We start from the raw sequence: 16815 nt of genomic DNA, 5'->3' as shown, positions 1-16815 counted from the left end.
GTCCACATAACTTAAGGTTCCTCCACTGTGCCGAGATGCTTGGGATCTGGGTCCTTAGGCAAACTGTATCACTCTCCTGAGCCTTCCAGTGGACAGAGAGAAAAGATGCATTTCAGAGAGAAGATAGTAGTTTATTACAAAATAACAATTTAAGAATAAGAATATTTTACATTTCTATGCTACCTGTCTTTGAGGGATTTGACACATGATATCGTTAACTCCACTTATCGTTAAAGAACTCAAGGACTTAACTGCCTCTAGGGCTATTCCAGTCAGGTTAAAAGATGCGTTTCCCTTCAACTGGAAACATAACTATTTCAGACAACAATAAGCCAACTGCAAAAGAATTAAAGGGGAAAAGAGAGAAATTTAATAAGAACATGATATTGTCTGTTATTTGGCATTAAAAGAGTACATATTACGTTAAAGCGAGTAAGGAAAAGAAATTTGTCACTGCTCATGTAATAAGGCAAGAGAGTATTACTATCAAATCATCATCTTATTTTTGCCCTCAATTTAGGATCTAGATTGATTCCTCAGGGTCTAGTCTATCCATAGGACAAGGTACAAAGTTGACTGAGCTCTCCCTAAGGATTACAAAATCCTCCCCAGACCTCTTCTCCCTTGCTGCAGTGATTTGGTTAAATGTTTGCTGGAATATTTCTCAAACCAGCACTGCCCACGAGGCAATATGGCAGCTCTTGGTAACTGTGTGGCCTTTGTTGGAACTTCCTGGCAGGCCTTAAGCTCTCTCTTCCCAGGAGTCAGGGGCTGCTCCTATTAGGCAGATCCTCTATTTCCATTCCCCCCTGAGTATCCCAGAGGGGCTTTCACCCTAATGTAGAGAGCATACTCTAGGGAGGAAGTAATCTCAACCATCAAATGACTAAAGAACACCAAAGGCAAGTCATATCGTTGTTTCATTTCTAGCAAGGAAACAGAAGCCCAGAATAACCAGGCTGCTTGTCCAATGTTGCATAGCAAGTAAGCAGCAATGTGCTGGTAACGGGATGAAATTTTCTGAATCCCCTCACCAGGTGTGCCCCTATTAAGCCACTCTGTTTTCATGACTTCTACAAGGAGTCATGAGTTTGAAGGACATTTAACAAGGAGCTGTTGAGAACTGTTAAATATATTCAGAACTACCAAGTAATAATCAAGTGACTCTTGATTGTACTTCCAGAGTTCTAGACACTAGAATTGGGTATAAGTGGGGTACAAGTTAAATACATGTTGATTTTCAAAAAACTGCATATGGTAGCATGAAAAATATGTCATAGAATATGTCAACCATTAGTGAAGGTTTTTTAAAAGGAAATTGAAGAAAACTTCAATTTATCTTACTTAGCAATAGGGCCTGGAAACTAAAAAATTGTATAATTCTATTGGATGAATATTCTCATCTCTATATCCCCCTTAAAGGACAGGAATATTGACCCAAGAAAGGAATATATTCTGGCCTTAGTTAGTACAGATGATGTCCGTATTTATAAATTCCTTCTTTTTTAAAAAAAAGGTTATTGAATTTCTACTATGTGACTGAAACTATTCTAGGAGCTTCAGCTTACACTGTCATGGGGGAGAAAAATTATATACAGAGAAATTTAAGATATTATGTTAGATTGTAAGTGCTATGAAGAACAGTAAGGCAGCAGGATAAAGCAGATGATGGGGGACAGAGGGTGTCTTGAGCTATTTTATAGGAGGTGGTGAGGGAAGTGACATCTGAGCAGAAAGCTGCAAGAAATTCAGTTGTGACCCATGGGTATATCTGAGGGCAATATATACTCCAGGGAGAATAAAAAGCAGGTCCAAAAGCCCTGGTGAAAAGGAGGTGTAAATACTGCTACCAGTCAAACAATAACTTATATGGATTGCTTCCGTAGACCATTGCCAGAAATAAGCTGAAAGCAGTGTTTCCAACATGGCAACTTAGAAATATCCACTGCCCACTGATAGTTCAGATTAAATACACACACACACACACACACACACACACACACACACACACACACACGCAGTTAAGGCGGCAGGCCAAAGTCTCTCTCTTGAATATTACTAAAGAGGGTTGAGAACTGATTACAGAGATGACTCTTGTTTAAATCAGAGTCTTGTAACTCAAAGCACTTTGCAGTGAGGCCATTCTTTTAGTCTGATAGTGGAGGGCGTTCATAGAGAGGTGGAAAAATGAGATTAGTCCCTCGTCGCCTAGGAAGTCACTACATGAGAAGATAGGAACTCCAGGATCCTGGCTCTTTTTCTGTACTTGGAATGAGTCAACCAAATCTTCTCTGGAATGTCGTGTATGGTACTCCTGAGGCAAAGCTGGGCTCAAGCCACAGTGATGGTCTGCCTTCCTCAGGGGGTTCAGTTTATGTGTATGTAGATGCTTTAAGCAAACTGTGGAGACTTGTGGGCTTATAGGAACCTAGAAGCTCCATTTATTCCAGAGATCAACAACAACAAATTGGCCCTGCCCCTACTTCATTTCTTACATTAAAGGGCTATATTAGTTTTGCCATGATGCTAAATCAATACCAAAGAAAACCATTTGGTCTGTGTTTCTTTTGTTAAAGGGGCAGATGACGTATTTCAGTTATATTTTGTATCTTCTAATCAAATCCATATTCAGCACACTTGAGCAGGGAGAAATTTCCCAGAAATAAATGCATTTTCTATATTCAGAAGAAATCATTTATTATTCTAGAGCACACGTAACTTCCAGGAGACAATCAGAAATATTATTGATGAATTACTATTTTTCCATAGCTATAGGTGCATATGCAGAGGTGTGGAAGTTAAGGTTTTGGACTGTCTAGGTCAACCTTTATCAAACTTACAATACGAGTTCCATAAACATGAAACTTCACATATGAACACGTATTGTGTGCTCACCATGGACCAGGCATTGTGGTAGAACTGACTGTATCTGCACTACCCACTTTATTTCACAATAGTCTTATGAAGGAGGTTCCATTGGTACTCTCACTTTACAGGAGAGGAAATAGATGCTTAAAGAGGTTAAACAATACACTTAAAACCATTGAGTCAGGAAAGGCAGGACCAAGTCCAAATTTTGGGCTGTTTGATGTCACAGCCTATGCGGTTAATCACTCTTCAGTGAGAGAGTTTTGAGGTAATGAGGGTCAGACAAGGTACCATATCTGGAAGCCCTTGAACTCTGTAAAGAGTTAGGTAACTGCTACTTTGGACCACTGGATCAAGAGATTACTTTAGGGAAACGGAAATTGTGGACCTTTGTAGCTATTGTTGGGGCATCTCAGCACATCCAAGAGTGCTGAGCTTGAAAAAGTGAGGGACTGTGCTTATGTTTACTTTTTGTTCTTAAGTCTGTTTTTTCTTTCTTTTAAAAATCTTTTTAATTGGCCAAAGTCTCATAATAGATGATATTTTAAAATCTGTTAGATTGAGAAGATACTTACAAAGACATTATGATAATTTTGGAAGGGTATTCATTAGTTAAATGACTTTATATACAGAAAGGTTTGTTAATTTTTGCATCATTGATGTCATTTTCAAAGTGATCGTCATTTTCATTATTCTTAGCAAGCAAAGACTCAGAAAGCCAAACTGAAAAGATCTAGAATTAGTCAAAGATGGGATGCTCTTGTTTGTCTACCTGCTTTCTAAAATCTGTACAATGGAAAATGAAGTACCTGTAAGTTAGCAACATACTTGGGTGGCAGTTACTGACATAGAGTTTACAGACACTTCACAGAATGGCTAGCGATTATGCCTCTAGTTGGTAAAACAGCTAGCTGATTAGTCCGGGCAGAAATGGCATATCCCAAGCTAGAACTACTATCATGTCTTGGTAATGGGAAATGAATTCTTTAAGATCAGAAACAATGTCAGTTATATTTAAAATGACACTGGAAACCACGTTGTAATGGACAATTGTGCAGAGGTGAGCAGGGACTAAAAGGAGATAATAGGATTTTAAAAACTTGATTTTATTGGTTCTCTCCTCTGTTTGCATTTTTCATCAGGATAACCTCTGCCTGTAAGTTCTACCCTGGAAATTTTTTTCTCCTTCAATTTATTCTGGGTGTCTGGGTTGAGGATTGAAAGGCAATATATACGTAGTCTTAGAAAGCCTGAATGGGTTGACAGAATTTTTGGTCTTCTCTGAAAATTCATCTATAGATTTGACAAGGCAGTTACATTTTGTGAAGCTTGGAATACCATAGTCGTCATTTCAAGACAACACAAAGCTGAAGCAAAGGCTTCAGGAGAAGCATTGATATGTCTGGACACCTGGAACATTTCTCAATCTCAGACTGGAGAAACATCCAGATGGCATCTAATCTGTCCACACTTGTCTATGAGAAGAGACTCCTAAGTGATGAGTTTCGTGTATGCTCTTAGAAATCTCCAGAGAAGGACCACCTCCCCATTGTCCCCTACATTAGTGCTGGTCATAGCTCCAAGCTAAACTTCTCCTGGTACAATTAAAACTCACTGCATACGGTTACCCTCTTGGGCAAAGAAAGAACCAGCCTTCCCATAACAACACTTCACATATTTTTAGCAGTCTTTAACAAATCACGGAGTTGTGCCAGAATGCAGGATAATATTGCTCTAGTTTTCAGAGATATAGAGCCTCAAAATGTTAATATCCAGAAAAGAAGTCTTGAAAGATGATTTAATAGAAATAAAGCGGTGATCACCAGATGCCAATATGAAATCTTGATGAATAAGTGATGCTAAGATGACTCTATTTTTTGTTTTCTGAAAGGAATTCTCAACTGCTGGCTCAAGGGAATGCTGTAGGTGTGATATATTCTGATTTTCATAAGGTGCACAGGTACAGAGTAACGATATTGTAGCAGGCGAGATGGAGGAATGGGAGCCAGATCATGGTAGAGTCATCTGGGTGCACAGCTGCTCCAGTGGTCACATCTAAAAGACACTGATGTCAGTTAGCAGGTTCTGTAGTGGTATGTTATAGGGCTCAGTACTGTCAACGTTTTCACTGTTATCTCAGAAAAAGAGAGAGCATGAAATTCAATTCAATTAACATTTACTGAATGGCAACCACATGCAGCATACTGTGCTAGGTGCTGAGGGAAGAAAGCAGAATAAGGAAGCACCCAGTATCCAGTGTAGTTTATGGGAAAGAAGAAGGAATTTGAAATGGGAGGATCTGGATATTTCCCTCCATTTTGCCGTTTACCATTTATGTGACTTTAGACAAGTCAATTCATACTTCTGTGGCTCAGTTTTACCCATCTGCAAGACTGGAAACAGAGACAATGACCTAAAAGAATTATTGGGAGGTTCATATGAGGTTATACAAAAGTGCTTCATAAAATGGAGAGAAAACAGCTAGACTGTGTTATCTCATTTGATCTGTAGAAAGATTCTTTGGGTTACACACTAATAATAGTTTTATCTTACAGGTGAGAAAACCAAGGCACAGAGCGCTTAAGTAAAAACTAAAAATGCTATTTTAGCACAGACGAGAAGGGACAGGTGCATTGGGGGAGATGCAAAAAGAAGTGATATTTGAGTGGTGCCATACTGGTTGAGTAAGAGTTTTTTCAGGTGGAAGTGTGGCAGAAAGGCATTTTAGGAAAAAAAAAAATCATGGCCAAAAGCACAGCAGTGTGAGTATGCAGATGTATTTCAGGAAAGATGATTGGACTGATTTTATTAGAGCATCAGTACTAAGAGTTCCAAAAAAGAATGATGGAGATGGTGGTAGCCAAGGACTAAATTCTTGAATATGTTGGCACTGTGAACCACTGAAGACTCAGGAGCAGAGAAATAACTGATCACTGAGACTTTGGGAAGCTGTTCCATGGAGCAGAATTCATGGTAGAATGGAGAAGTAAATCTGCTGGGAGGTAATTTGGGAATTTCTCACAACAGATCCAGAAAAAGGCATTAAACTGGAGGAATGGCAATAGAAGCAGGTAGATTCAACCAACTCTGGCAGCACAGTAAAGTGGCAGGTGATCAAGAGGGAGGGGTTGATATCTTAGTATTATAGACTTGGTTTAATAAGAATTAAACCAAGAACTAAAATCCCAGATGGTTGAAACAGTAGTAATTCCCTTCTAGTCTGCTATCATCTTGAGTCTTGTCAGTATACACATTCAATCAGGAACACGTTTGCATATGAAAAGCCTTCAACTCTAAAATTGACCTAGCTGTGATTTTGACAGTGGAAATCCTAGTGACGCGACCAGGAAACAAAGGAGGACCGTGTGCCACAGAAAATAATTCTCAACCACAGATAAAATCTTTTAATAGTTGGTATTATTTTTATAAAAAATATTTTCTGAAAAATACTTTTTCAGAAGATTATGTGCACGTGGGGATCAAAACGTAAATCTTCACTTTGTCCTTTGGTAATCTAGGAGTTGATGTCTTTTGTCACAGAACTTCAATATGTATTATTAACACTCAGTGGGCCAAAGGGAGGGAGAAATGTGGAGGAAGGAAAGGACTACTGTGATATTGGTGAAATAAATTCTGGAAGATGCACTAACTTGATTTCTTAATAAGTACCAAAGATATTAAATAGGGTTTTGTAATCTGAAATCACTGGATACACTTCAGGGATTCAAGAACTTCCTGATGGAAAATGCATTTACCTTGGGAGAGGTGCTACAGATTTCATCAAATCCTTGAAGGCATCTATGACACCCCCAAAGAAAACAAATCGCTGTTAAAATTATGGAAGTGCCTTACTCTACAGAATGGATACAACCATGAATTTAAAAAAATGAACAAGAGAAGATTTAAAAGATGTTCACGTTTGTGGGCTTAGAAAAGACAAAAGAATTGCCTTTAGCTAATTAGCACCCTCTAATTTTTTGCTTTTGTTACCTCATGTTTAGATATCAACAGAGATTCTTAAAGCTGACTTATATCAGCAGCCTGAATAAACTAGCGGACCTACACAGTATTTTCTCTATTATTATTTATACTCTGACTCTTTATACCATAAGGAGGTTGGATAGATTTCAGAAATCATTTAGCTCAACACGTAGCTACAGGCAAATCCATAGCCAAATCATCCCAGATGGGGGACTGTTTATTTTTAAGTATCTGGAGCTCTCCCATCCTCCCTTAGTAATCTGTTTGTATGTGTCAGAGCAGGAACTCCCGGAACTTGAGGATTTTCAAGGAGTCATTCTCAGCACTGTATAAACATAACAGAGAGATATGGGAACATATTGTATGTGTATAACTGATTCACTTTGTTATAAAGCAGAAGCTAACACATCATTGTAAGGCAATTATACTTCAATAAAGATGTTTAAAAAAAAAAAAAAAAAACATAACAGAGATTCTCTCTCTGTCTGTGTTCCCCAGTCGAGGATGTTCTACCATACCTTGAGAGGTAGGACTTCACCATGTGTGTGGATAAATACTCTAGAAATCACAGTGGTGCCGGTGGGCATTTAAGAATAGGTTATAAAATGGACAGTACCACCCCAAAGGAAACTATCCTCCAAAGACAAGAGGTAAGGAGGTGACCCTATAAGTCTTTCCTTCTCTAATTTCCCTGATTACATTATCTCCTTTTGTCCCCTGTGCTATACCCAAGAAGTTACCCCCAGTCCTAGACCAAGAAGGCAGAATATTGATGCGGTGCAACTGAAAGGAAGAGCGCTGTTATGTTAAGATATGTGGCCAGCAATGAGACCTAAACAGCAAGGAAGCCCCGGAGGCTTAAAAAGTGGCTGGTCCAGCTAATGCACTACTGTGGATTTCAAAGCAAATGGGGACAGAGACAAGGCATGTCAGCTCACAGCTGGGAAACTTCATCGGAGGAGAGAGGGTGACTTTCCTGAGGCCTGGGGTGTGGAAGCAACGCCAATTTATATCCCACTCTCTACCTGAATTAGCAGATCCAGACTGGCACTTCTTTGGCTAGAATTCTTGGTCCTGGGTATCTGAGTGGGTATCATATACCCTAGAAAGGAAGATAAATCTCTGTACACTAGTGCTGTGGAATATGCTGAGCCACCAAGGGAAGGTCTTAATCAGGCAAGAGGATTTTCTTTTAAAAACTTAGATTAATTTTTCCTTTGCTGAGGTCCAGTTTGTGCTGAGCGCTTCTTTGGACTTAATCCATTAAGCATTGAAGCGGAGGAGTGAACAGGGCAGACTCTGGAACCTAAATGCCTGGATCAATCCTGGCTCCTCAGTAGCTACTTAAGAGCTGTAAGAATGAATATAGGCAAAGTATTGAAACTTTGAAAGCCTCAGTTTCACCACCTGCAAAATGGGCATAATAATAGAACATAAAGTTTGAACAATGCCCAGCACAGAGGAGGTTTTTATATAAAGTTGTGGGGATTAGACAAAATAAGTATAAAGCGGTACGGTGCCTGCCAATGTTCAATAAGTGGTACTTCTGCTACTATTATTACTGTCAGTGACAACAATGATAACACTAAAAAGTGATGGAGAAAGTGAGAACAGCCCATGTGCCAAGGACACAGAAAAAATGGAGAGAAATATAGTGATGTGCACTGAGCAAGGCTTAACATCTTGAATCTTTAACTAAGGGAAAAAGAAAGAAGCAAACAATGGTAATAAATTAGGGAGAATACTGGGAGTATGGAGAAATTATCATCTTTGTTTCTTTTTATTTGTGTTTATTGTGTGGTGGTGGGGTGATTACCAGTTTTATTTGAATGTTTTATAAGCTGTTAGATTTATTTACTGAGAATGAACAGATAAATAGGGATGTTATTCAGCTGTGTCATGTCACGGCTTCTCATCAGCTCTTCCACTAACTTCCAGACAAGGTTAATTAATGAGGGAAGTTCACTGTGGAGGAGGAGGGGAGAGCTGGGTCTGTTGAATGATTCATCTTATTGGGAGAACAGTGGATGAATCAACTCTCATGTTAGCAGTTCTAGGGAGGAAAGTAAGCATTGGATGGAGACTTTCAGGATATCCTGAGAAAGAGGTACTGTCAGAGGAGTATGATCACTTTAACATTATATAATTTGATGGAAACTGGAACAGCTTCTAAATCACTTCTAATCCTGGACGTTCAAGCTTATGCTTTTTAATATTTTGTTTCCCTTCTTAGAGCAAAGTGTCTTAATCCTAAACCAGAGGAGCTCCAGAAACACTCTTCTTCCATTTATGTTTTCATGGAGGTCCCTTTTCATTCACCTCTCATAGGTGACATGTCACCTCCTCAGGGAGACCTTCTGTGACCCTGTCTAAAGTGGTCCCCACCAGCCACTCCCTCACATTACCTTGCTTCACTCTCTACCTAATAGTGTGGCCTAGTGGTTAAGTGCAGGGGACATGGAACCAGACTCCCCGAGCTCAAACCCCAGCTCTGTCCCTTCAGTGTGTGAACCAGGGTGTGTAATTAACCTCTCCAGCCTTAGTTTTTTCATCTGTGAAATGGAAACAATGAAAACGCTCTCCTCCTGGATTGTCATGAGGACTAATACACATAAGCTGTCCCACGCTCAGCATATTGTAGTGCGCACAAATGTTAGCTACTGTTGTTTTAGCCTTCATCGCCCTCTGAAATCACCTTCTTTATTTATTTACTTATTATGGTCTCTTTCCCCCCTGTTCGTTAGCAGTTGGCAGGGACTTTTTGTTGTTCAAAGCTGAGTTTAGGATCTTGAACAAGATCCATATTAGGAGTTCAGTAAACATTTGTCAAAATAATGAATGAATGTTCTGTCAATATTTAAGAAATTAGCTTCTCCAATTTCAGATCATGTAGCCAAACAGCTTGACTGAGCTGCCCGAATGACAGAACCAACAGAACCCAAGCCACTTAGTCTCTCGCCTAGACTGAAACTCAAACTATTTCTCTATATTATTGTTATTATTATTATTATTTTTTACCATACCTCCCACTTTTGGGCAAATAAAATGTTGCAGAGCTTTACAATCTCTAGTTTGTTGTATGAAAGTAATAATAATTTTTGTTGGTTTTCAAAAAATTAAGTTATCTAATGATATTGAATTACACTAGATATTGCTTTTTCAAAATATACCTCACCTCTTCCACTCTTCTTCCCTTCTGGGATATGCCTGCTACCAACCAGGAAAAACCAGGAAAGGTGAAGAACAAATGCTGACAGAAAAGTTGGAATGCCAAGAATGCATCTTTCTAGCATTAAAATGACAATAATCACTACACCTATAGTTTGCTTATAGAATTCCAAACTGGCTGAGGCTACACAGTTAGCAACTAATAAATGTACAGTGTTTCCGTGAGGCAGAAAAATACATGATGGTCCTAAAGGTAGTCTGTTTTTTGTCCTCCGACATATCCCTTTGTAACAGGTCAACAAATCCCTCTGTAGGGGGAGCTACTGCACAGGGCGCTGCCCGGGGGGCCTCTCCCTTGCTTTGAACCCTGGTAAAGGTTAAGGGTGTTCCACACGTGCCCTTTGGGCTGTAGGACAGCTCAGCTAAAGGTCATCCTTAGAAGGACCTGCTTTACCACAACCTTCCTTTTTACAGAAGAATTAATGTCAAAGAAAATGCCTGATTCTGACTTTTCTGCAGCTGCTAGCCTCCTGATGACTTATGCAAGGTTTTTAAAGCCTGATGAAAATGACCGTTACCATCCCTGACAAGGTTATGGCATTGTCCCACAAGAACTGGGCTACCGGAAGCTCTAGACTCTCCAGTGGGGAAAGGTCATGCTGGCCACAGCGACAGTGCATTCCATCTGTTTGCCCTCCTCATATAATAAATATTGTTTGAAAGATTGGTTAGTGTGTTGTAAAACTGATAAGATTCGGGTTGCCAAAGGCATTTCATGAATTTCATAGGTCTTAATTTATGTTGCTATAGTAACTGAAACGTTGGAATTTCCCAAGATTAGAAAGCTTTTATATCCTTAACCTTAGAATGGTAATAATGTAGATTATGACTCTGGACTTGGTCTTTGCTGTTGTGCGGAACATATTTTCTGTATGTGCAGTGTTCTATCTATGCTAAGGTGTGACTGAATGTTCAGTCACTGTGATTTCAAAATTAGGATTTCTGACGTCCAACCTGATTTTCTTATCTACATGTATGAATCTTGGTGGCCAAGCTGTTATTAAAATGGACAGTCTTTCTCTAAAGAGAAAGGGGGGATTGGAAGGGGGAGGTGGGAGAAGTAGAATTCTTATAGTAGTAGTTCTAGAATGGTCATCTTAAGGACGGATGTGAATTTGACTCACCTTCTCCATCAAAGTGAATTTCTAGCATGTGCTGAAGCACTTGATGCATTATTAACATGTGTTTTAAGGAAAGACACTCGCTGAGGCATTTAGTGCACCAGCACTGTCTGAAGTGAGAATGAGGGGTGTAATGAATCCCCTGCCTTGAGACAGGAAGATAACTAAGAACCCTGTGGGCTGCTCAAGATCACATGTATTGATTATATGGACCCAAAGCAGCTGGGAAACTCAATGCAAGTGACCTAGGATTGACCCGAGACAGAAGTCTTTCCCCTGCTGGAGCCCAGCTTACCTTATATCCTGATGATTTGATGTGCACGCCACGTTTGGTCAGAGTAGATTTCATTCGGATGAAAAACGAACGCTCAAGGGTGTTGTCAGTGGTTAGCAGACTGGGGCTGGTTGATTCCACTGAAGAATACAAAAATACATACACATGATTTAGATCTCTACACAGCCCCTCTCAGCTACCGCTCAGGTACGATCCTTGAGTTCACTAAAAATAAATGACTGATGGATGCTAAGAGTGTAGTAATCAATTTACCTCATTTAGAAAATGTTTACTTTGCAGAAAAGAAAAAAGAAAAATTAATGTGTCTGAAGAAACTCCTTTCCAGTTTCTAGCAAGGGCTTTTCAGGCCTTTTAAGTTCTAGCAGCTCCCCAAGTGGGGTCTGATAGTAAGTAAGTAACTGTAGCACATCCTGAGGCTTGGCTGGTGCACATGGAGAGAACAGTCACAAAAAACAAGGACCCCAGAGATTTACGGGATCAACCAAGACTCGGGCAGAGATGCTTCAGATGAGAGTAAGGATGACTTGCTTTTTGTTCTCCCTACAAATACCTTCTTGGATCAGTTGCCTACTGGGGAGTTCTAAGAACCATGGCACCATCAAGATTGGGCAGCCATACCCTGGCCCGTGTCCTTGCCCTTCTGAGTCAGTTTCCTTCACTATGGGGAATAAGAGGCATGAAGTCTTCTCAACTGACTCGAGGTAGAGGGCTGAGAATGGGATATACAGACAGAAACAAAAACTACTCCCGGTGTCAACCTTCTCTTCCTGTCACTAGTGGCAGCTTGTCCCCTGCCCTCATCAGAATAAAAAACAGCCTCTATGTTTTTACTTCTTTGCTTCCGATATGAGAAAATCATAGTTGCTTCCCTTAAGCAAGATAGTTACTCTTTCCCTTTAAGTGTATTTAGACTAAGCAGAATATGTTTTGACTTCAAATGGTAGTTTGCAGCCTTGCTGATCTAAAACCACCTTTATGCAAACGGGCCAGAAGGCAACGTGAATCTATTTCCTTTAAAAATAAACTTCCAAGGTGTTTTATAAATTTAAGTATTTTCCTGAAAAGAAATTAATTTGGGGGTCTTAAAGCCTAATAACATTCTAATTTTACTCTTCTAAAATAGTAGTTTAAAGTTTCTCTTATTCTAAAGTAAAAAAAAAAAATACATGTCCAACAACAAAATTGAATTTCTTTTGAGCAGCCCTACAAGAGCACTAATTTTCCCTAGGATGAAGGTCAAGAAATACGTGTAAAGAGATTTAAGAATTAAGTAGGTGTGAAAATAGCCATTAAAACACAAAGAAAAATAGGCAAAACAAGCTTTTCAGTTTTAAATTATGAAACATATCCCATACATTTTTAAGGGAAAGAAACGTCTATTTTTTATATTAGACTCGATGCTCAGATGAAAGAAAAATACGAGCTACTATAATAACAGAAGCCTTGCTATTTGTGGTCTAGGGCTTTTCTTGTATCATTCTTGTCTTAATATGACTATATTTTCCTACATTTACAGCATTTCTCTTCTGGGGTGATGGAACCACTGACAAGTGTCCCTTCTTATGTGTCTCTCTTAAGATTTTCTTCTTTTTTTTGTCTTAGAGAGCACGGATCTGATGTCATTTTCAATGTACAGCTTTTTATCACTCGAGGGAAAAGCAGAGCCATGTTATATTTAGTACTTTCATTTCTTCTGATTAAATATGAATTACTATGAAATTTTTCTCATCATCTAACACGCTATAATACGCCAACAGCTTTTTAATACACTATATAAGCACAAACTTCTGCTCTAAGAGTTTAATTTGCCCCTCTAATCCAATCACATCAACCTTATTTCTCTTATCAGAGATTCCCATTTTGAATTAAATGAGCTCATTAGTTTTAATCAAAAGCAGAGAGATCAAAACTTAAACGTAAATGCTTTAGATCCGAACTGTCAGTCAGCCGTGCAGTTCTATTTTACTAAAACACAAGATCAGAGACCCTTAGAACCCATTTTTTCTCGTAAGGGATGCCGAGAGCTTGAAGATGCTATATCTCTTTTTTTTTTCCTTCCTCCCAAGGACAGATTATACATTTAAGGTTAGACTTAATTTATAGCACTTTTTCATCCTGGTGGAAGTGGAAAAGTATGCCAATCTACTAGTGTCCTTTTCACATTTATTGGCCCTGGTCCTCAGAGACTTGAACTAATGTGAAGCCATCAGAATCCACACCACAAACTTAGCCTCAACAGTTCAGCTCTGTTCAGCGAGATTGTGTTTGCAACAGCTGAGGAAAAATGCAACTTCCCAGAAAAGCAAACTATGTTTTACGGCTGGGGTCCAGGATACCCTGACCCAGGAAGGAAGGAACCACGTAACTGTGAATAATTCAGGCATCGTTAGAAATTGTTATCGTTTTTAGTACGTGGAACTGCACAGGTAGACACTTAGTGGGCACTTTAGAGACCCCAGCAAAGGTGCTTCCCGCTGGGTGACACAATGGGAGACACGAGCTTCCCATGAGCTGTGGAGCCCAATGCTGCGTCCTGCTCTGGCTGGGCAGTGAATGTAACGCCCCCATCCCCCTGCCCCATGTGTTAAATCTCCAACATATACAGGAGCAGCGTTCATTAAACCCAGGACAACTGGTGTGAGAGGAATGCTGAGGTCAGATTTTGCCCCAGTGGAGCTGAGATTGAAAATCTAAACTGGTCCTCAAGCTGTCTTTCAAGAGCATAGGGATTTGGGGGGTGGTCAGGGAGAAGAGAGAGGGCAACTTCGAAATGAGTTTGATTTCTGATAAAGATTTCTGCTTTAATTCCACACGGCCTTCTAATTCCGAGGACAGGGACAGAAGTAACCTGCCACCCTGGCCCTTTCAAAGGATACGTGGCAAACTCATTGCCAGCACACACGTACACAGCCACGTTTGCTCAAGGGCTGGCAGATATGCTCTGGTTATCCCAGCTCTGACAGTGGTGTCTCTCATGCAAAGAGACATATTATCTGCATGTGACAGGAGCAGCCACTTCAGAACAGAAGCTTTCTAAGTGTCTCAGGTGAGAAGCACGGATTGTGATGAAGGTTCTATTGGGAGACAGCCAAGGGAGCATGGCCTTGGTGGCGTGCGACATGACTGTAGCACTGAATAGACAAAGGATGTGTGTGTGTGTTGGGCAAATATGAAGAGAGGACAAAATAGTGAGAAAAGTATCCTTAGGACTGCTGCTCTATAAAGACCGTGGAACCAATCTATGTCAAGAAAGCGTATTGGAGTGTTTTCTAGATATCCCACGCTTTTCTGTCAGCTTTTTGAGACAGGCCATGATTGTTGCATGATCTGATAAGAAATTTGGGATTCAGAGAAGTTATATCTGCTGCCGGAGACAAAGGAGAAATTGATGGGTAAAGCTGGATTAAGTGGTCAAAGCCCAGATATGGCCAGTTTTGACCTATGAATTATAAACAAGGAGCTGAAAAAGAAAACAAAAACAAGACCCACACAACTGAAAGCTAGATAAAGAAATAGACTCTCTTTTGGTGAATCTCAAGGGCCTCAACTTTTAAGTAAATCTAAATGATCTCAGCTCTTGAAATGCCAGTTTTTGCATATTTTGTGAAATTTACAGAACAATTTATAGCAAAAGTTGTAATAATTTTTATGTTGGCAAATTCCACCATAATGTGAAAGCATATCTGCGTTATTCCACCTCTGTTTATGATTCCCTAACTGGTACTGTAGTTACTGCTTCCTTATTATTATGAAGGGGCAGGAGGTGGTGATGAAGGTAGGGAAGCGGAGGTGGCTGAGAACCACCTAGTTCTCACTGGCCAAGCCAAGGGCCAGGTGTATGCTGAGCACTTCTGGGATTCTCTCCAGGGTCCCTGCAAGTGGGTGAGGCCAAAGCATAAAGAGGGCCTTTCTTTTTAGCACGCTCCAAATGTCTGCGGTGCAACCCTAGTGTCAGAGCCTCCAACTGCCATCAAATCCTGATGGGGGGGGGGGAGAGAAAAAAAAAGTTAAGTTCTGAGAAAAGCCAAAACTCCTCAAGTGTGAACATAGTATTTTTCCTTTTAAAGGAGAAGTGGCATTGGGCTAAGTTATTAAGATATGAAGTTAAATATACTCTTCCACCACTTCATTGCCTAAATGAGTCTTTCCTTTTTCAGAAATTCTGTGCAAAGTGTGAACGACCAAAATGACTTTCACAAGACAAGGGAAGAGATGTTGGTTCATTCTGCAATTACCTTGATAAAGCCAAACTGTTTCACTGGCGTATGCTGTTAGCTTTGTTAGATACTGATGTACTTTAGAACTTTAGAATGAGTATATGTCAAGTATGTAACAAGTTATTTCATTTCTTACAAAAGTTTTCCTGCACTTCCTCAGCCACTTGGAAGTTAGGCTTGATCATGTGGCTTTCTGTGGCCAGTGGAATGTGAGCAAAAGTCGTGTCACTTTCAGGTGGAATTTTCGAGAAGAGCAGGTCGCGAGGTGCTACTTTCTCTTTCTCTCTGCTCTGCTGATTTCCAACAGTTCAGATGGTAGCTGCTCCATCAGCCCAGGTCTTGGAATGAGGAAAATGTGGGACAGACTCTTTAGCCCACCCTCACAGAAATAATCTTTGTTGTAATTTGGGGATTGTTTTATTTACTGCAACATAACTTAGCCCAAACTGACAGATGAAAATACCAAATCTTTATTATTATATAAAAATATATGTTGTCCAAGTCTCCCAGATAGTCAGTGGCAGAGCACACAGCCATGATCTGTTTGACTCCAAAGTTCATGATATGTCCAATATTCCAGTTCTTACATTTATTTATATTCTCATTTTATCTCTTATGCTAGGGCAGCAGGGTGGAGACAGGTCTAACTTTGATTCCCTATAGCACATAGCATGGTTCCTTAAACCCACAGCAAAGATTTATATGTATATACATATACATGTGTGTGTGTGTATATATGTATATATATAAAATATATGTGTATATATACACACATGTGTATACATACATATATACACACATGTATTATTTACATATATTTAATGTATTCAATAACTAATATTCATTAAACATTGACATTAATGTAATAAGATCTCCCCAACTTAGTTTCCCAATAGTAGGCCAATGGTAAAAATAAATCTTTTCTCACGGAAATTGTCCCAGTGGATTTTATGTTTATCCAGGATGACAACTGTGGTAATCTAAAAATGCCACAAATTCTTCAATACTCCTCCTTCCAAAAGGTGTAGCCTACTTCCTTTCCCCTTGAGTGTGGGCTAGACTTGGTGACTTACTTCTAATAAATAGCATGTGGCAGAGTTGGCGG

General features: G+C 39.7%; 1 protein-coding gene across 7 annotated transcripts in view; it reads right to left on the bottom strand.

The window, feature by feature from the left end:
- NPAS3 (neuronal PAS domain protein 3) overlaps positions 1-16815 on the bottom strand; it is an 845785-nt gene that overhangs the window by 52424 nt on the left and 776546 nt on the right. For all 7 annotated transcript variants that reach the window (XM_059914072.1, XM_059914073.1, XM_059914075.1 and 4 more), the window contains one exon: positions 11494-11612. In XM_059914072.1, the coding sequence (XP_059770055.1) occupies positions 11494-11612 (119 nt within the window). The remainder of the gene's footprint in view (positions 1-11493; positions 11613-16815) is intronic.

The sequence above is a fragment of the Balaenoptera ricei genome, chromosome 2 (assembly GCF_028023285.1).
Source record: "Balaenoptera ricei isolate mBalRic1 chromosome 2, mBalRic1.hap2, whole genome shotgun sequence".
Classification (NCBI taxonomy): domain Eukaryota; kingdom Metazoa; phylum Chordata; class Mammalia; order Artiodactyla; family Balaenopteridae; genus Balaenoptera; species Balaenoptera ricei.
Note: the sequence above shows the minus strand (reverse complement) of the source record. Positions and strands in the feature narration are given on the sequence as shown.